Below are 19250 nucleotides of genomic sequence, written 5' to 3' on the forward strand. Positions count from 1 at the left end.
CTTCCTACAAGTATCTCTCAATCCAGTGTTGACACACTGGAACCGTTGACGAAGTGATCCGTGAAGAAACCAAAGAACAAGCGCGCACAACAATGCACAATCCCAACGGCACTCTATTCCAAACCGACGGCAAGTTGGAGACAAAGAAAAGTAAGTTCTCTAACTAGTTTCCTAACTGGCAGAAACGAGACTGCCTAGGACACCCGGTAGTACTTGAGAAAGACGAAATTGACTTGAAAGTCAATTAGACTCAGCAGGCCCTGAGGCCCCTGCACTGGCAAGTCCCAGGCCATCGAAGCGGCTGGACTCGAATCAAGTTGGTATTTATGCCAAATCACCAAGGCGGCCTGGCCGGGCAGTCCCCGGCCGGGCCGCGGGCATCCCGGCGATCACGAGCCTCGGAGGGCCCGGCCACGGCGGCAAGGTGCATGCGAGTCAATCAGAAGGTATTTAGACGAGCTGTCCTGCTACAAATACTATTTAGAGAAGCTGAGCGAGCTCGGCTAGAGGTAAAACCGATAGAAACTTGAGATGTGCGCCATGTTTGCCCGCAGCGATGCGAGTCCAGGGGGGGAGCGACGATAAGCATGCTTGCGGCTCCCTTCATGCACTCAGAAATGATGCGAGTTGAGCAGTGGGCTTGCCCGCTGAAGCATGGAGGAGAAGCTTGGAATGTAGAGCTGCAAACAGCGATGCTTCTGTGAGCTGCTAGGGGAGTGGAATGAGGAAGGGAGCGCTTACCGCCTTGATGGCTGTGATGACCCTTGTGTCATTGATGGAGGTTCAAGGCAAGGCAGCTTCTGACTTTGCTCCGGATCAATCTGTTGTGTGGGTTGGCTTCACCCTTGTCATCAAAGGAGAAAACCTGTCTTCATCTGATCTTGTGATGGTCTCAAACAACTCTTTGAGATCCAACAACTCTTGCTCCGATGCTCCTCTTCCTCAGGAAATAAGAGGAGGATCTCAGAGGTACCTTGGGCAAGTGTCAAGCGATGGGAAAAATGCCACTGCGACCTTTACCTTGCAGGAGCAGTCAGGTTGTTCGGCTCTATCGTGCCACTCCTCTCTCTGATTGTATTCAGCAGAGTTTGCACAAGTCTGCATCAAACTTTATCCCTCATCGTCATGGTCCCTCGTCTCCACAAAATCTTTCAAGATCATCGGGCCAAATGTTTCATCTGTCTCCCTTGCCTCGTATCCCGCGGCAGCGGATCCTACAGTGGTGTACGGTTATAGTTTGCTGACTTTGAGCTTGAAAGGCATCGGCATGATTATGCAGAGTACAAGGTGATGACGAGGAATGTCTCTGAGCCGAATGACCAACATGCCTCAGACTTGCTTTCAAACTTCAAGTGGGAGATTGCGCAGAGAATCCTTTCTCGTCTGCTAGTAACATATTTGGTGGAGACGCAAGAGGGTTGTCATGGGCAAGCTCAGATGCTGGATCGGTGACTTGTCTTGGGATGGTTCTACTAGTTCTCTGATTCCTCTGCAGGGCCTCGTGAGTTTTCTTCCTCAGAACGCGATCAAAAGCCAGGGCTCTCTCACTCTCTGCATGTCCAGCAATGAAGGAGCCTTTAAGAATGTGATTCTTTTTTCATTGCTTCAAAGTCCTCACCCTTTGATTCCTCATCGCAGGTTTTGGTCTTTTCTTCTATTCGCTGGTTTTCTCGTCAAACCACAAACTTTTTCCCAGTGCAAGATATCCTGCCTGCTCTCTCAACCACCATCACCATCTCTGGAGAGAATTTCGATACATCTGGTGCTATACCGTTGTACATTAAGCTCAGTGATAGTTGTAACACCTCTGGTGACTCTTCTTTGATTCCTGGCGGCGACGCCAAACCTGCACAAGTCTTGAGCTCGACCTCTGCAACTTTTACTTTCGCAGCAGGACCTCTGCTGGGTCATATCAGTTCTATCTCGATCGTTGAGGCAGGTCAGGGATACGTACCGGGGAAGCTCTTTGCAGCTGCTTCCTCCTCCCGCGCGGTGATCGGGTCGTTCCTGGTAGGAAGAGCTGGTGACTTGGCGTACACGTTCTTCCGGGAGGACGCGGCTTTCTTTGCTGAGGAGCCTGACATATTCCCGATCTTCGCTGGGTCAGTTCGCTGCGGCAATGTGACAAGTGACCTGTGCAACATGACCGGGTCGATCCCTAGCATTGCACTTGGATATGGTATCACCCAAGGCTGCGCCCAGGGAGCGGTTATCTCAGCCGTGTCCAGTGACGGGGGGTACGGATTTCAAGCAGTCATCTCAAGTGTGGACAACAACGGCAGGATTCTAGCGACGACCGTCACCAATTATGGGGCCAACTACAAATCCACCCCGCAGCTGATCGTAGAGCAGCTGTCGTGCTACTGCGGGACTTACATCATCACAGACGCCAACGGGAACTACATCGTTCAAGGTCTGCAGCAAGGATCTGTCCCTGGCTCCATGGACAACTGCATGACAGCCAACGTGGCCGGGGGGGCTGTGCTTGCCTCTCGAGGACAATGGAGCGAAAGCTCGATACGGGTGTGCTCCCGCTTCGGCAACGGCAGCGAGTGGGAGCAGGTCGGGGATCAGACTATGACCTTGAAGAGCGTCACGGCAGTCTCGTTGAACCCTTTGAAGGTCACAGCAGGGTTGAGCCATTCCATCACTCTGACGGGCACTGGCTTCATGTCGTCAGGCCCTTGGCAGACAAGAGTGAAGGCAGCGACAGATTGCTCGGCAAACTCCGAGAGTGACCTGCTTGGAAGCGTCTTGGGAGGGGAGGGAGTGCCCTGCGCTCAGATCGTTCAAATAGGGGCCCTGATGGAATGTGTCGTGAACTTCAAACTCCGGACCTCATCCAAGAATGTTTCCATATGCACTAGAGTTGGGGGCAACAGCTACCAGAGGTTTACCTCTGCCTTGCTGGAGATTGTCAGTTTTCAGATCCAATCTGTAACTCCCTCCTTGTTTCCATCAAATTCTTTGCAGACCTTGACTGTCAGTGGTCAAAACTTCTTTCCTGTTGCAGCAGATAATTTCTTCATCAAGATCTGCAGTCATTTCCACTGTTCAGGTGGTCAGAATTCAAACGCAGGGGAGCCATGCGCAGGGCTCCAAGACACGCGAACTTGTTTTAACGGTGCCTCATGCACCATCAACGATGCTTGCGATAGTCTGACAGATACAGCGACTACTTCACAAGTGCTGGGGGGCAACCAGACGCTTCCAAGTCTTGTCAAGAGCTGTACATCGCAGGGAGGGTTCTGCAATGAGCTTGTATTCGACGTGACTGTAGCCGCCATGGTGAACGCGTCGTTAAGGTTGTGGTGGATATTTTCCAGCTCGGACTATGGGCGGATTGACGGGACTTTCATCATGGGGCCTACTGAAGTTGCTGATGTACAACTATCTTCTGCTACTCCTCTTTCTTCCCAGACCTTCTTCGTGGATGTCACAGGCAGCAATCTTGCAGACTCTCAGCTGGCTCCGATCAAATTCAAGTTCATCAATGATACATCTTGTACAGTCGCCGATCCCTTCTCTGATACCTTGTACATATTCCCGGGAGGCGAGGGAAGGACAACGATGGATGTTCAAGTGCTGAATAATGTCTACCAGGCTCGTGTCAACTTCACTCTGTTTGCAACCGCGTACACTCAAGATACCGTCAACTCGATTCTGTGCTGGAGGCAGGGGCCGTATGCTTACCGAGACATCTGGAACTCCCAGGGTAAGACCTTCCAAGCGAGCATCGCGACGTCAGTGGTGGAAGGGATGACACCGAGTGACTATATGACTGCCAACTTTGTCGTGGGGAAAACCACCAAACCTTTGTTTGCCTCCAATCAAGCGATCATGTTGACCGTCAAAGGTCAAAACCTGTTCTCATCAGCACTTTTTGTCAAACCCATTCGCTTGCCTCAAGGGTTTCAAACCTCTGCAACCTGTGCGACTGCTGCCAACTGCATTCCCAGCAGCCTCTGCGCTTCTTCAGATTCTCTCGATTTCTTTCCCACCTCGGTTGAGCCCCCTCAGTCTGGTACAGCCCTGCTGGTTTATGAGGTGAAGGAGACGGTCTTCGACGGTCCCATCGACCTCATGTTCTGCTGGAACTTCATGGCGTCAGGGAGCTACGGTCTTCCCTGGCGGGTCATTGGGACGTACCAGGAGATTTTCAACTCCCTGACGTTTCAGTTCGATTACTCTTTCCGCGTTCACATCCTCAGCATCAACGGGGCATACCTGTCACAGCTCATCGTTCCTCCGACCATTATCTCCAACGTTCCCTTCAACCTGACCCTCCATGTTAATGGCATCCCCTGCGAACTCGGCGGTGAGAGCATGAAAGTGAAGGTCGTAGCTCGGGATGGATATCAGTCGAACTTCAGCGGAGCGATAGGAGGCGGTTGCTCCCTCAACTCGCTAGACGATTGGACCGGCGTCGTGACGGGAGGGCAGGGAATGGTGCCCAAGTGTGTGTCTACAGCAGACGGAAGAACGAGCTTATCGATGTTCGAGATGGATATGAACCTGATAGTCGATGGCTACACGTCTGTCGAGATATGCTGGTCCCCTGCCCAGGGAAACACGAGTTACATGAACGTCTTCTACCAGGATTTCAAGGGGTATGCTCTCTTGGATATTCTACCCTTCCAGCTCAACAAGGTCGAGCTGGACCTTGCCTCTTCTTCCTCTACTCCAGCTGTCGTCGTGCATGACATGGTCACGTTCCGCCTCTACGGACGGGGACTGAAGAGAACGGGTGTCGGATCCTCGTTGTTTGCCCTTGCAGAGTCATGTGACAACATGACTAGCATCATACCCGGAGGGGAATCGAAACCTCTTGACTGTATCTTGAACTCCTCACAAGCCTTGGTCACTTTCCGGCCCAAGACTTCATCTGCCAACGTGTATCTTTGCTACAAGGCTCCTCAGTCAGTGTTTCAGTGGGTTCAAGTGCTTGCAGGAACTGGTTTGTACTGCGCGCCCCCGCATTGCGCTGCTACTTCATGTGCCGCCGGGACCAACTACAATTTCCAACAATACCTGTGTGATGCGAGCTGTTGTGAACAGACCTGTATGAATGACAAGTCTTGTACCTACTACCAGACATTCCTGCAGCTGACTGGAGTCTATCTCAACTGCTCTACATCGTCACAATGTAACAAAGTCCTGACTTCGGTAAGACCCCCGGTGGTGAACAAGAAGCAGTTCCTTACCCAGTCCACGTGGGTGACTTCGCACGTGTCTGTCCCAATCTCTGCTCCTGATGTGAGATCGGTAACTCCTCAGACGCTGCCCAAGTTGCGGGCAAGGTCCTCCTTCGTCGTCAACCTCCAAGGGTCAGGATTCGCTCCAGAAAACCTTCAGGTACACATCAAAGTCTCCTCGTTCGCAACAGGCTGCAACAACCTCACTCTCTACAACGAGACGCTTGCCAAGTTCGACTTGCTCTTGAACCAGCGAGCCACAGCCTACGCCGAGATCGAGCACAGGCTCAACATGACTTACAACGGCACCTGCGCCAAGGGGATAGCCAACTGCCTCGGTGGACCAGCTCCTCCCGGCACCCCCTGCACCTCCGACGCCAACTGCCCCAACGGCATCTGCGACCAGCCCAACAACGGCATGACCTGCTTGCTTGACAGCCAGTGCAAGTACGCAGGCTTCTGCAACAACTCGCTCTACAACCTGTCGATATCGCCGCTGCCTGTGCCTCCTCCCTTCAGCATCCCCAACAGGGCCTACGACTCCTTCGGGACCCTGCCCGGAGGAGGAGGCAGGTTTGTCAACGTCACCAACTTCAGCTTTGCCTTCTCGATCTTCAACATCAACTCAACAGGAAGAGGGCTGATCTGTGTCGCCAGCCGAGACCCTATCCGAGAGGAGCAGTACGTCAAGAACGGCGTCATCGTGGACAGAAGGCTCATCGTGTCAATGTTCACATACAAGGCATATTACAGCATAGATGTGCAAGGCCCTGTGATCTACAACGTGTTCCCCTCCCAGACGTTTCGATTCGTGACCACGAGGTTCAGTCTTGGAGGATACGGTCTGCACGAGACCGACAAGATTAAGATTGTGAGCAGAGCAGCTGGGTGTGGTGGGAATGACACCGACGGGGCTGTGCTGGGAGGTGAAGGCAGATTTCTCTCGTTTGTCAACCCACTGCGGACTGGTGCGACTTTGGTGTTCACCATCACGGAGCCCTGGAGCTCTCAGGTTGCGGACAACGAGTACTTGCTCTGCTATCTTGCCGTCCTCCCGCAGGAAATCGTCTCTTACAGACAAGTTGGGCACTTGATTCTCTACAACAGCCCCCCGCTGATAGTTGGACTGTCGTCTTCACCACTCTTCTACTATCAGACCTCCGTCCTGACTGTCTCCGGCCTTGGGTTGGGAGCGGCAGAAAAGGTGAAACTGATCTCCGAGCATCTGACCTGCTCGGGCTCCAACTCGGACGAGGCCAACTATGACCTCTACGGAGTGATCAACGGCAGTTGGCCGACCTTTCTCTCTTTCCGCGAGTACTCGTTCGATGCCTTGACTGCCAACAACTTCTCAAACTTTGCCTACGTCGGCAAGGCTTTGGCTCACTTCTTGATCACGTCTGTGTCAGCCAACAGCTCCCGGTGCAAAGTTTGTCTCAAGTTTTCGAGCTCGAACGTGTATGGCTATCCAGCTGGCTACTCGTACGTCGGGGACGCGCAGGTCGAGCTTCCGAGAGTCGAGAGCGTCTGGCAGGAGCCCATCGTGATGGAGGAGCCGCAACAGGTTGCGATCAGAGGACGAGGCCTCCTAACTCAGCTACCTCTTCGATGCCTCCTGATCCAGACGACCTACCGCTGCTCTCAACCCGACTTGATCGGCAGGGCAGTCGCAGGAGGCGACTCTTGCACGCTTGACAAGCTTGTATCATCGGAATCAGCGTACCTCGGCGTCTTCATCCCGAGGATCCAAGAGCAGCAGGTCAAACTTTGTATTCAACTGGCGACGGAGGAATGGAGGGAGGTTGGGGTGCTGCCTCTGATCGGGGTAGACATCATCAACGTTTCGCTCATGACGTACGGCAGTGGGACCGGGCTGGACAGCCTTGCCGTCAGCCAGCCGTTCTACCTGAAGTTCACCTTCGTCGGGAGGTTCTTCAACGATTATGTGAAACTTGTTCCTGGGAATGTGACGTGCGCCGGTACCGATGACTTCGCCGATGCTCTGGCGGGAGGAGAAGGAAAAGTCGTCAACGAGTCAGGGGTTGTTGAGTATCCCAACGGCATCCAACGGACGCAACAGGTGACGGCAGCTACCGTCAAGACGTGCATGTCAAAGTACATGTCGCAAGGATACCAGGACTCCACCTACGTCTGGAACCTGACGCAGAGGAGGGTAGATTACTTCCTACCGCAGCAGGTACGGAAAGACTTGTATTCGACCTTGAACTTTTACGGGAAAGGGCTTGCTTACAGCAACGAAGTGATTCAAATCTATGTTTGCACGAGCAGTGAATGCTCGCAACCAATCGTGACAGCACCTTTGAAACTTGATCTCCTGGAGAATGGGGAGATGGGATCTATCGAGCTGAATTTCAGTACAGCCGGTGAGTTTGAGGTGTACTGGAGTATGGGAGGACAGGAGAAGCATCAGTTAGCAAACTTGACAGTGGTACCAACATCTTTTATCACTTCTCTCTTCCCTACAGGCGCATGGGTCGGCAACACTACCAAGTTTGTGGTTGGTGGCGTCGGTTTGACGTCCAGCAGTCAAGTTCGCTTCGTCGAAGTTCAGAGCTCTTGCAAAGATGCTCCTTCGATCGCTGGCGGCAACGCGTCAGTGCTGAACGTGTCGAACTCTCAGCAGGCGACTAGCGTGCCGTATCACTTGAAGCAAGTTGGCACTGTGAAGCTGTGCTATGCTCAAGATGCAAGTAGCTTCTTTGAGGAGACGAGGATGACGGTAGAGCTGAGGCAGTGGACTGAGCCTCTCCTGTTCCTTCCTCAAGCTGACTACAAGAAGGACGTTCAGAGGGTAGAGGCAGGTATGACCGACGAGCTGCCGCCTTGTATCCTCACCTACCAGTCGCGATGGATCCTTCACGGCCCTGGCAACGGCATCGAGGTCGAGACGCCCGCAATCCTAGACTGGAACAGCTCGTCTCGTTGCTACAGCAGCCCATCTGTCGTTCCTGCCGCCTACCCCAAGAGAGGCTACGTGGCTCCTGGGATTGACATGCGGCTGGTCAACGCGTACAGAAACGTTCCCGTTGATCTGCTTGTTATCGCCGATTCTGGAGCGGTGGATGTGATTTACATAGCGCGATCAGCCTGCCATGGCGACTCGCTCGACCCTCTTGTAGACCCGGTCACCGCGCACGTGCGGGGAGGAGAACCTCAACGGCTGAACGAGAGTGACATGGTGGATGTGACAGAGTCCTTCTGCCTGGGAGAGGGGCCGGGGCTGCCTCTGTCCCCTCCCGTCCTCGCGTACAAGGTCAGGTTCACCTTGCAGGACGAATCTCCCGTCGGCGAGTTCCACAAGATCTGCCTGGCGGCGTACAGGTTCGGAGTTTCGTTTGCCATACAGTCTCTAGACTTGAAGGTTCGACCCCCCCACCTCCTGGCCATGGAGCCACCAACCATCTTCTCGGGTCTCAAAGTCAAGTACCTCCTGCACGGCAAGGGACTTGCTGCTGGCGATCAGGTCAAGGTGATCGATGGGGATACTCCTGGCTCCTGTGCCAACGCTGATCAGCAGCCCAACATACCTGGAGGACAAGTCTTCACTCTGAACGCGTCGGCTACTGACCTGTACACATCTGAGATAGAGATGCAGCTTCTGCTTCCCTTCAGACACGCCAGGATGTGCTATCAGTACCAGGGGTCAGAGGTGTGGGATGAAATGACGTACCCGTTGAACCTGAGGACTAGCGGTTACATCTATGGTTACTTCGATTCTATGCACTTCCTGTACGGAGAGACGCTCTACCCCCAGCAGGCGAGCAACCAGCTCTTCAGCAGAAACCAGACCATCTCTGTGATATCCCCTGAGGACGTATACGTCAACCAACAGGACTGGTACTGTCGAACGCCCCTCACCATCACTGTTCATGGCAACGGGCTGTCGGACAAAGGCAAGTATGTCATCGTTCCGTCCCGATACGCGTGCGGAGGGACGTCGGTGAACCTCAACAATATCATAGCAGAGGCCTCGAGTGCAGAGCCACAGGTTCACCTCATCCCCGTCAGCGAGGGTGATCCTCGTGGGCCGACCTCTTACAGCAACGACCCTCTGCTGTCGTACCAGTATCTGTCATACTGCCAAGGCACCCGACAGGTCGATGCTTGCACAAGAGATCAGCTTTCAACTCAGAACACGGTCTCCTTCTCTGGTTTCCCAGTATCAGCCATCGGGCAAGTCCGTGTTTGCTTCAAGTATGACTTTGCGTCGGAATACATCGACATCGGCAACTTCAGCATCAAGGCCCCTATCATCTCCAGCCTCTCCCCATCTCAACGGCTTCTTCTCAACAGCCCGCAAGAGTTCACTGTGCTGGGAGTCTCTTTGTCCTCCGATGACTTTGTCAAGTTCGTGGACGGCGAATCTTGTGTAGCAAGGATTGCTTCTTATCCCTACACCCCTCAACTTCGAGCAGCCACCGACGGCAAGTCAGCATCCTTCTCGTTGTTGCTGGTGGGAGCAGGAACCTACACTAGCGGCACTCGCAAGCTCTGCTACTCGTACGATAGCGGCACTAGTTTCCTTGACACAGGCCTTACCGTCACCGTCGTCAGCCCGCAGGTAGTCGGCGCTTTTCCCTTGACAACAGCAGTCGCAGCTGACCGGAGGATCTGGTTTTACGGCGACGCCATTACGAGCCTGGACAAGGTGAAGCTGATCCACTATGACAGCACGTGCAAGGGATCCGACGACATGAGCGATATAGTGCTGGGAGGCGAGGCTAGGCTTCTTGTGACCGCCCGATCGTCCCTGTACGAGTCTTGGCCGAACGGGTCGGCTGTCTTCAAGCTGCTGCGCGTTGGATCTGCTCGGATCTGCTACCTGCACAAGGGAGGGGCCGGCTGGACTGAAGTTCTGTCTCCCGAGGGTACGGCGATACGAGTGACGACTATCGATACTGCGGAAGAGGCGCTAGGAATACTGAGCTCTGCTGCGTCCTGCTGCGAGACGAGGCTGCTCCTCCTGTATGCAGTTGTCTTCTCTTCCCTGACTATCTTGTTCACCTCGCTGTCTTCTGCCCGATCGTAGCATATTTCCGCGTGCAATGTAAATAATGTTCATTATGGAGCTGATAAGAATTGTGAATGAAACTTGACATGAGACTTGACGTAGCTCTGAAAGAAACTTCATGAAACTGCATCATACCACTTCACATGTCATCTATCGTAACACATCGTCGATCTTCACACCTCGTTTATATTTGTACATCATCGAGTTTTCAAAACACATCACAGTGTTGTTAGCGCTTTCATCGATTTGCTAGAAGTTCCTTGGCAAGGGTTATGGCCGGGGGGGGGGTAGGGTTCCTCTTTGATTATTCCAGGGGGTGGGGGTGGTTGCATCGGTCGTGGAACGCAATGCGGCTAGAGGGTAGAGGGAGGTGGAAGAGTAGAGAAGAGGAGGAGGGAGGAGGGAAGGAGAGCAGCGAGTGAATGAAGAAACACGAGGAGAGTGCAGGGGCCATGCAGTACATCCTGTGCAGTCGTGTGCTCATTCACAGAACCTGCGCTCACAAGATTGAAAATACTCCCTGAGAATTCACATTCGGAGGCTGCATCGCAAAATGCGCCGGACATGCAGAACTTCCATCTTTCTGCTTGTTTTCTTGTTGAATCACGAGTACACATCATCACTGGACAGCTCCAACATTGACGTTTCCAACCAACCACGAAACATGTTTGGTCTGAGCCAGACAACCTACTGGCAAGTCCAGGAAGAGATGGGCAACCACCCTTGCATCACTTCATTCCACCATGCTGCCGACTACAGCATGATCACTGTTGAGAACAATGTGGTACAGGAAGATAAGAGGTTGGAAGCGCTTCTGACAGCTGACAACGTCACCGTCACGGGGCGCGATGCAAGGATGGTCTTGCGAAATCTCAAAGGAGCGCGCCAGGAAGGGCAGAAGAGCACAAAGTCAACTCTGCGAGCGAAGGCCAGGGTGCGAGTCCTAGCAAGTAACTTCCTCGACAAGAAGAAGGTCAAGAGCGTCCCCTTTGTCGACACCGACCGTCTCTTCGTCCCCAACATTCCTGCGGACATTACCCAGGACGATATCCGGCGAGAACTGTCCAACTACGGGGAGGTGGAGGTTGTAGACATCAATCGGAACATGCATTTTGCAAGGATCAAGTTCAACAGCTCGGCCCCTGTGAACCTTATCCTGCAACGGTCGCCCCTTGTGATAAAGGAGCAGCTGCTGGACTTCAAGCCTCACGTCACGTCGGCCAGTCAGCAGGAGGGATCAGAGCTGCAGGTAGAGGGGAGGCGCAAGCTGATCACGAGAGTGTTGGAGGACTCGAGCCCATTGTTCGGGGTTGGGATCAAACGCAAGGTCAGTCAGGTAGAGAGGCGATTAGTGCCCATGGATCAGAACTCGACGTTTTGCTTTCAATACGATCAGAACGCTATAGTGGTTCACAACCTACACCCCCTCCTCAAGACTCAGGATGTTCGGGACAAGTTCTCCAAGTGCGGCAAGATAGTTGACATGGAGTTTGGCGACCTGGTGGAGGGCAAGAGCAAGTATGCCCTCATAAGGTTCAGAGATCACGAGGGGATGTCAAACGCATGCGAGATGGACGGGATGAAGTTTCGTGGAAGGGTGATGAGAATACGCGAGCGCGGCAAGAAGCAGTCCATGCATGATGAATTCGAGAGTATGATGGACGCAAGGCAGCCAAGCGCTCTGGAGGGCACGTTGAATGCCTTCAACCTCCCGGGCAGTAAGAAGTGAAGGGATGAGACGCCTAGGCGGTGAGATGTTCTAGCAACTGAGTGTCCTCTCTGAGACGGATCCACTGCAGTTCAGTCAGGTCAAGGATGAGGAGGAGGAGGAGGAGGAGGAGGAGGAGGAGGAAGAGAAAGTCAGCACCTGCTTTCCTATCTCCTTGTACCAGATGTAGGCGGAGGAGGTGACGATGCCTTGAGAAAAGAGCTGCTTGAGGCCGTCCAGGTCCGACGGTCCTTTTCGCTCCTTACCGACAGTGTAAAAAAATTTGGTCTCCCTGGAGAACTTGATCTGCAGCAGCTCTCAGCTGGAGAGGAGGGAAGGAGGACAAGGAGGATTAAGGTAGAGCAGAACTGACAACAGGAGGCTGGAGGGGAGGAGCAGCCACCTGGCTGGGCTCGTCCGGAGGTCGAGGGCTCGTCGTGCTGGAGCAGGTGTCACCTCTCAGCCGGAAAGCGTCGCATGGAGGAGGATACCTCAGGGGCGAGTGCTCAGTCAAGCGGGAGGGAGGATGAGAAGGAGGCTCGCTGCTGCTTTGAGGCCTGCTAGCATCAAGAGCCTTCGAGCTCAATGGAGAGTTCTGCTGGGGCTGTTTGACATCTTCCTTCAGCTGGGGCTGTTTGACATCTTCCTTCAGCTGGGGCTGTTTGACATCTTCCTTCAGCTGGGGCTGTTTGACATCTTCCTTCAGCTGGGGCTGTTTGACATCTTGCATCAATCGTCTCTCAGTGCTCGCAGCTTGCTCTGCTGTCTTGGTGAAAGTTGCGTGCGGACGCCCTCGCAAGATCGTTCTCAGCTGTAGGTCAAACTTGTCAGCAAGCCTCCGACCTCTTCAGCATGAGAGCATTACAACTCTTGAGAACGACGCAGTCCTTCTCAGCTTGCTATAGGCGTTCCCCACCTGCCAGCAATCTTTCTCAGCTCGAAGTAAACGCACTCTTTGACTCCTCCGTCTTCACCAGGTCGACGAGCTCGTCGTAGATCTGCATCGCCGTCCTGTTCTTGAACGAGTTGTAGGGGCTGTGGAGGTTGAACTCCGCCATGAGGTAATTCTGCATCTCGTGGAGCTCCAGGGGATGGAAGAAGTCGGCGGAAACCTTTAGAGCAGCCGCCATGTCTGACTGCATTTTGCTGAGAATGACCTTCTTCGTCGCCTCCTTCCCCACCGGGGGTTCCAGCAAGACTTTCATGTCCTCCTTCTTGATCTCGTCTAAGACTTCGTTCAGCTTTGCGTCCACACGCACATCAAACCCTATCTTCTCGTCTATCCCTGGCGCTCCCTCCCTCCCCTCCCTCCCCTCCCTCCCCTCCGCTCGCGGGTCCGTCCTCTTCACGTCATCCCGCGGGGGAAGGGCGCTGTAGCTCTCGAGGCAGCGAGCAATTTCGATGACTTGCTCCGAGCTGAGAAATATCCCCAGCTGGCTGAGCTCCTCCGATACTGCATCGGTGCCATGGACGTCACCCTTGCGGAGGGGAGCGAGGTAGAACTCGTGCATCTTGTCCGTCTTGGGGTCGATGATCTCGCACCTCATCATCGGCTTGCGGAAGTCGTTCTCGAGCCGAGGGTACTTGCTGGCGAGCAGCTGGAAGAGCGGGACATCCACGTTAGAGGTCTTGGGGAGCCTGAGGTTGCTGCCCTGGAAGCGAGCGACAGGGCAAGGGATCTTCTTCTCGTGCTGGACCACAGCTGAGAACAGCTCCTCGTTCTCAGGAAGGTTGATGACCTTGTCTGCGAGGAGGGAGAGCCTCTTCACGCTGGCAGAGAAGTTGGGGACCGTTACTGAAAAGATCTTCCGTCCATACCACAGCTCCAGCACATCCTTCACCCTTTGCGCAGGGGCCTCGCTGATGTGAATCGGCTTCGCCGGCTCCCTCCCGTCTTTCGTCCTGTGTGACGGCAGGGCCTCGTCGACCTCCTGGGAGGAAGCAAGCGGAGCCAGGATCGCCTCTGCCGAAAGGATCCGCTGTGGGTCTTGCTCCTCCGTCACATCCATGTCTGTCTGCGTTTCCGTTGAGGACAAGTTTGCTCGCTCCTTGGTCTTGCCCTCCTTCACCCGCGCGTGCGGCTGCTGCTCGGCAGCCGGCCCTGAGGACCGGCGTTCCCTGATAATCAGAGACTTGAGCATGTCCTCTCGTGACCTCCTCAGCTGATTCGAGCTCCGCATCTTGATCCAGAAGTGCCTTTCAAACTCCGTCTGGACATCCATGATGTCCACGATCCCATGCGTCAAGTTCAAGGCGGCCTCCAGCACCCGCAGGGAAGAGCCGGCGGGGACGAGCTCTCTCACGCTCTCCTCCAGGCATAGAAGGAAGGAAGCAGCGAGCGGCGGCATGGCCTCTTGGCCAAAGAGCAGGAGACAGTCCCACAAGCAGCTGGTCCCTTCCATGCTCGTCAGGTGCCCTGCGAACAAAGTTCGGAGGACGGGGAGGAGCAGGTGGAAGAAGATTTCGTTCCTGCTGCTTCCGACTGCCGTGAAGTCCCAGGGGATATGTTTGGAAGAGCGAGCAGCGCACACTTCCTGTTTCTGCTTGCTCCTCCTGTCCCTCCCCTTCCCCTTCCACAGCTCCAGCCTCTCTGTGAACAGAGTCATCTCGTCCTTCTGCGGGTCCTGCTGGTCCTCGTTCCCCGTGCAGCTCAGAAAGAGCTTGTAGAGCTCGGGGTTCGCCTGCTCCAGCAGCTCGCATGCCGCCTTGACGGTCTTGTCGTACAGCCCATGTGGGCGGGGGAGGTACGATCCGATCTCGAACAGCTGTTCATACTGCACCTCGTCCAGGAGCGTGAGCGACCGCTCGACTAGCGTGACCGTCACAGGCACCTCGGGCTCAGCCTGGCTGATCGACCACACCAGCACGATAACGATGGCATGTAGGGGATTCTCAACAGGACCCCCGAGCTTCTTGTGAAGGTACGACAGCACTGACTTGCAGGGCACCTGCAGTGACACCAGGTCGTAGGACCCGAACTCCGAGTCCATCACAGACCTCAGGTGCTTTGAGACTTCCGGGTCGCGGTCGGAGAGCACGTAGAGCCTGTTCCCAGCCTGTAGCGATAAGAAGGAGGACCTCTCCTTCACGTCGCACAGCCTTTGCTTCCATAGCTCGTTCCTTAGCCGGTGCGGGAGCCCTCTGACCCCGACCACCTTGAGCTCCTGCCACTGATCCGGCCACCTTGCCAGCAGGGAGCTTGCTCCATCTCCGGCCACCTCCATGAGCTGGTGGTGGTCCAGGTTCAACCGGCGGTTGGAAGGCACGTCTCGACCGCCCCCCGAGTGCGGAGAGCTGGAGGCGACGGACGCGACTTGCTCCTGCAGAACTCTGTCTACATACCTGCTGAGATGCTGGTTGAACTCAGAGAACTTGGGCTCCTTCCTGACCTTATCCTCCACCAGAGAAATGACCGTCTCCTTCTCCTCAAGGCTCAACTTTGCCCACCCTTCCTCTCCGTTCACGTTGGGGTGCTTCTTAGCCAGGTGCTGTGCGACTTGGAACAACCCTTCCCACTCCTTGGAGGCAAGAACTTCCTTCCTCATCGTTTCCAGCCACTGCGGCGCCTCAAGGTCACCTGACATGGTTCGTGGAGAAGGGCAGTTCTGAGTTATACGGGCAGGCGGCCATCGCACTTGAGAAGGAGCATGCTCCTTCGCATCCTGGCTCTCCTTCCTGTCGTCTCTGTCCTCTTCATCCTCCTCCTCTTCCTCCTCTGACCCTTGCTCTTACTCGTCGTCTCCTTCCCTCGCACTCACCATGAATCGGTTTTCTCCTGTCGGGCAGGGGAAACACCCACCGGTCTTTTGATATACCGATGGGGGGTAGTGGCTTCAGCAGGAGGGTGGTTGGAGGAAATGGCATCATGACAGACAGGGCAAGGACTATGGCAGTGGCGCTCGCGGCAGCCATGGCGATGCTGCTGGTAGGAGGAGGAGAAGCATCGGCAGGGAAGGCAGGAGGGACAAGGTGAGAGGATGGAGGCGCCGCAGCGAAGGCTCGCAGAGCATGACAATGGTGGGCAGGTCTAGAGGAGAAAGTTTCAAGGAGGACCTCGTTCTGCGCCCGCTGGCGGATGGAAACGTCATGACCCACTTCGTCTTCCGGACAACATGCGCCGTTCCTGACAGCCTCCTGCTGCCCAGGGGACGAGGAGGGCAGAGGAAGGCGCGCCTGGACCCGCTCCACCTGAACATGTTCCCCAAGGTGATCGCGGAGATCGTGAGGATGTACGGGGTAGGAGAGGTCCACCTGAGCTTCTCGCGCGGGAGATGGCAGACAGAGCGATGGTCGCATCCTCCCGTCGCCGCCCCGCAAGGAGTGGAGCTCCGAGCATGGTTCCTGCCGACGGAGGGGCTGAAGGAGGCGTGGAAGGGGATCACCCATGCTCTTTCCGGGCTGTTCGGCGCGTCCATCAACTTCCTTGAGCCAGCGACGAAACACATCCACCCGCAGAAGTGAGAGCTCGACTTGGAGGAGGGGGTTAGGGGATAAGGGGGATAGGAGGAGCAGGAGCAGAAGCAGGACGAGGGGAGAGGAAGAGCCGAGGTGGCGAGGAGGAAGGCAGAAGGAGAGGAGGAGGGGACGGAGGGGGAGGATAAATATGTTCCAGGACATTCCATTCCCGCTCAGCTCTCATCAACTCCATCTGGAACGGCTCTCCTCCTCCCTCTCACCTCTTCTACGGAGCTCTGCCGCGAGAAGTGGCATGCACGGTGACCAGCTCGTGAACGAGCTGCTCCTCCGCCTCCCCCCGCTGATGGGAGTCCTGCAGGAGAACCTGACCCCATGGATGAAGCTGCTGCCTTGCCGGCATGCTTCTGGCCTCTCCGCCCTGCTCCAGGTGAGGAGGAGGAGGAAGAGGAGGAGGAGGAGATACATAGATCGAGAGAGACGGAGACAGAGACGGAGACAGAGACAGAGAGGGAGAGAGAGGGAGAGAGAGAGAGCGGAAGGTGGTGTTGGTGGTGGTGGTGGGGTCGACGCGGCATGACTGTGTCTGCGCGCAGCCCAAGAGGGATTGCGGAGGGCTTTACAGCAGTTACACTCTGCACTTGGCCATCCAATGCGAGAGGGTGGAGGATGGGAGTTGCCGTCCTGGAAGCTACTTCATCGAACTTATCCAGGTCTTCTTCCTCCCTCCCTCCCTCCCTCCCTCCCTCCCTCCCTCCCTCCCTCCCTCCCTATCTACCTAAATTCCTCCCGCTTTTTCTTCTCCCCAGTCTAATCTTTCTCCTTGTTTCTCCTCCTTGTTTCTCCTCCTTGCTCTCGCCCTCCTCGTTCTTCTGCTCGTTTTTCTCCACACACCCCGGCCTCGTCCTCCTCCTCGGATTCCTCCATTCCCCATCCATATCGTTTCATATCATCATCCATCATTTCACCCGCTGGATTTCTTTTGCTCGCGTTCTTTCCTCTTACTGGGTCTGAGCGCAGACGGCGACTGGTGTCAGCAACACCATCACACTGGGCGACAACTCAATCTACAAGACAGTCTCGGTCAGTCAAAACTTGTTCTTCATCGTCATCACATGCCGTTTGTTGATCGTTTGTTATTGTGCAAGACATCTCGTTGTTCCACAATGTGTTGCTTCTCGAACATCAACATATTCGTCTTTCATCACAAGCAAGAGTTTTCTATGTTGAGAACTCTCGCTCTCACCCGCCATCTCCGTCATCAGTCCATCAATTCCTCACCGTCTTTGCGCAGGCTCGATCGCTTCCTCCAGTATTCCAAGCAAACTTCCAGCTCTCCGACCTCTTGCGTCCTGGTACCTTGATGATGATGTTTGCAGAACAACCACTGGTGATGACGATGTTTTCTCAGGCGAAGACCTTGAAGCGTGTACCCTAGCATCAGAGTCTTGGATTCATATCCATCAGCCTTCCTTCCTCCAAGAAGGAAAAAGTCTTCACGTGAGCACCGTGGGGGACTTCGAGGGAGAGGTAAGGCAGAATGACAACGCCGCTCCTGTCTCGTGATGTTGCCCTTTACAGCTCAAGCAAAGGCATGCAGACGATGATGCCTCGACTTCATTCAGATTGTCACACTTGCAATCCTCTCAACGACGAGACGTGCAGGTCAGCAAGTCTTCTCCTCCACGCTTCTCCCGCCATGCCATGTCGCTACCCTCCTGACTCTCCTTGTCTTGCAGATCCGTTGGGCACTGATGCAGACTAGTCCGCTGGTAGCTGGAGGAGGAGGCAGTTGGATCTCGCTGTCCAGATACGTGACGGGGCATGCGACAGCGAGAGTGAGAGGCTTCGATCCTGCCGCGAGTGTCAAACGCTGACAGCATCTGATGCTGTGAGCAGTCAGGGCTGGTCCTGGACATCACCAACTCCCATCGCCATCAAAACATCTCACTGCATGTGTTGGATCATTTCCCTTGGTTTGTTCGAGCATACCTCCATCTCCTGCACGTCTTCGTCGATGGAGTTGAGGTCATTTATATGTAGACCTTGACATGTTCCTCATTCTTGTCATCGCTGTAATGTTCATGTCAGCCTGTGCTCACCTTGTTTCCTTCTCCTCCTTTCTACATTCTTGATCATTTTATCTTTCCATGCTCATCCTCTTTCTATCCTCTCTTCCTGCCCCTTTCTTCTTCTTGTTGTTCTTGTTCTGATTTCTCGCCGCATCAGAAATCGATCGATCACGCTCTCAACATTCAGAATGTGGAGCTTGCGAGGATACGACAGGGAATGACGATGCTGGAGTAAGTACTAAATACCATTTGACTTAGTGTTTTCTTCTCCCCCCCCCTCCCCCCTCCCCTTCCCCCCCTCCCCCCTCCACATCCTCTCCTCTCTCCGTGATCTTTCACATCCTCTATCCTCTTCTCCCTCCTCTCCTCACTTCCCTCGCTCAGGTACAACCTCACAGTGCCTGCTTCCTCCACCTGCCGCGTCGTCCTCGAGTTCCAGAAGGCTTACCTCACCATCGACGAGTTCCCCCCGGACTGCGAACAGAGGATTCGACCTTCCTCCCCCCGCCGTGTCTTACATCCTACCTCCCTCCTCCTCCTCCTCCTCCTCCTCCTCCTCCTCCCTTCATGCAGTGGAGCAAATCACACCAGAATGCGAAAGTCTGTCGGGGGGAGAAGAAGGGGAGGGAGTCATTTGTGTGCACAAGAACTTGCTGCATTCCTGCGTTGACTTGGAGGAAGAGTTCATGTTCCACAGTCTCGCACCATCTTGGAAAGATGAGGAGGTACTTGGACGCTTCTTCTCCTGTGCTTGTTGAGTCGCCCGTACCTCTCCCTCCATTCATTCTCCTCTTCCTCCTCCATCACCACCACTCCTCCTCCTCCTCCTC

The 19250-nt window shown here is 54.8% G+C and overlaps 4 protein-coding genes across 4 annotated transcripts; 3 read left to right on the top strand and 1 right to left on the bottom strand.

The window, feature by feature from the left end:
• Nucleotides 1-92: 92 nt before the first annotated feature.
• GUITHDRAFT_108454 (hypothetical protein) lies at nucleotides 93-10305 on the top strand (the record flags this gene model as incomplete). The annotated part of the gene is made up of 8 exons (XM_005832504.1): nucleotides 93-150; nucleotides 249-320; nucleotides 789-1037; nucleotides 1083-1287; nucleotides 1334-1448; nucleotides 1496-1585; nucleotides 1639-10188; nucleotides 10246-10305. 8 exons carry the CDS (start codon nucleotides 93-95, stop codon nucleotides 10303-10305), a joined length of 9399 nt encoding a protein of 3132 aa, XP_005832561.1.
• A 475-nt stretch (nucleotides 10306-10780) lies between these two features.
• Nucleotides 10781-11956, top strand: GUITHDRAFT_108455 (hypothetical protein; the record flags this gene model as incomplete). The annotated part of the gene is made up of 1 exon (XM_005832505.1): nucleotides 10781-11956. The coding sequence occupies one exon, from the start codon at nucleotides 10781-10783 to the stop codon at nucleotides 11954-11956; it is 1176 nt and encodes a 391-aa protein (XP_005832562.1).
• A 13-nt stretch (nucleotides 11957-11969) lies between these two features.
• Nucleotides 11970-15519, bottom strand: GUITHDRAFT_138807 (hypothetical protein; the record flags this gene model as incomplete). The annotated part of the gene is made up of 5 exons (XM_005832506.1): nucleotides 11970-12020; nucleotides 12095-12241; nucleotides 12339-12746; nucleotides 12801-12851; nucleotides 12910-15519. 5 exons carry the CDS (start codon nucleotides 15517-15519, stop codon nucleotides 11970-11972), a joined length of 3267 nt encoding a protein of 1088 aa, XP_005832563.1.
• A 281-nt stretch (nucleotides 15520-15800) lies between these two features.
• Nucleotides 15801-18655, top strand: GUITHDRAFT_138808 (hypothetical protein; the record flags this gene model as incomplete). The annotated part of the gene is made up of 12 exons (XM_005832507.1): nucleotides 15801-15904; nucleotides 15961-16392; nucleotides 16548-16650; nucleotides 16710-16778; nucleotides 16945-17061; nucleotides 17369-17431; nucleotides 17643-17703; nucleotides 17760-17878; nucleotides 17930-18013; nucleotides 18088-18186; nucleotides 18248-18376; nucleotides 18578-18655. 12 exons carry the CDS (start codon nucleotides 15801-15803, stop codon nucleotides 18653-18655), a joined length of 1458 nt encoding a protein of 485 aa, XP_005832564.1.
• Between the last annotated feature and the right edge of the window lie 595 nt (nucleotides 18656-19250).

The sequence above is a fragment of the Guillardia theta genome (assembly GCF_000315625.1).
Source record: "Guillardia theta CCMP2712 unplaced genomic scaffold GUITHscaffold_34, whole genome shotgun sequence".
NCBI lineage: Eukaryota > Cryptophyceae > Pyrenomonadales > Geminigeraceae > Guillardia > Guillardia theta.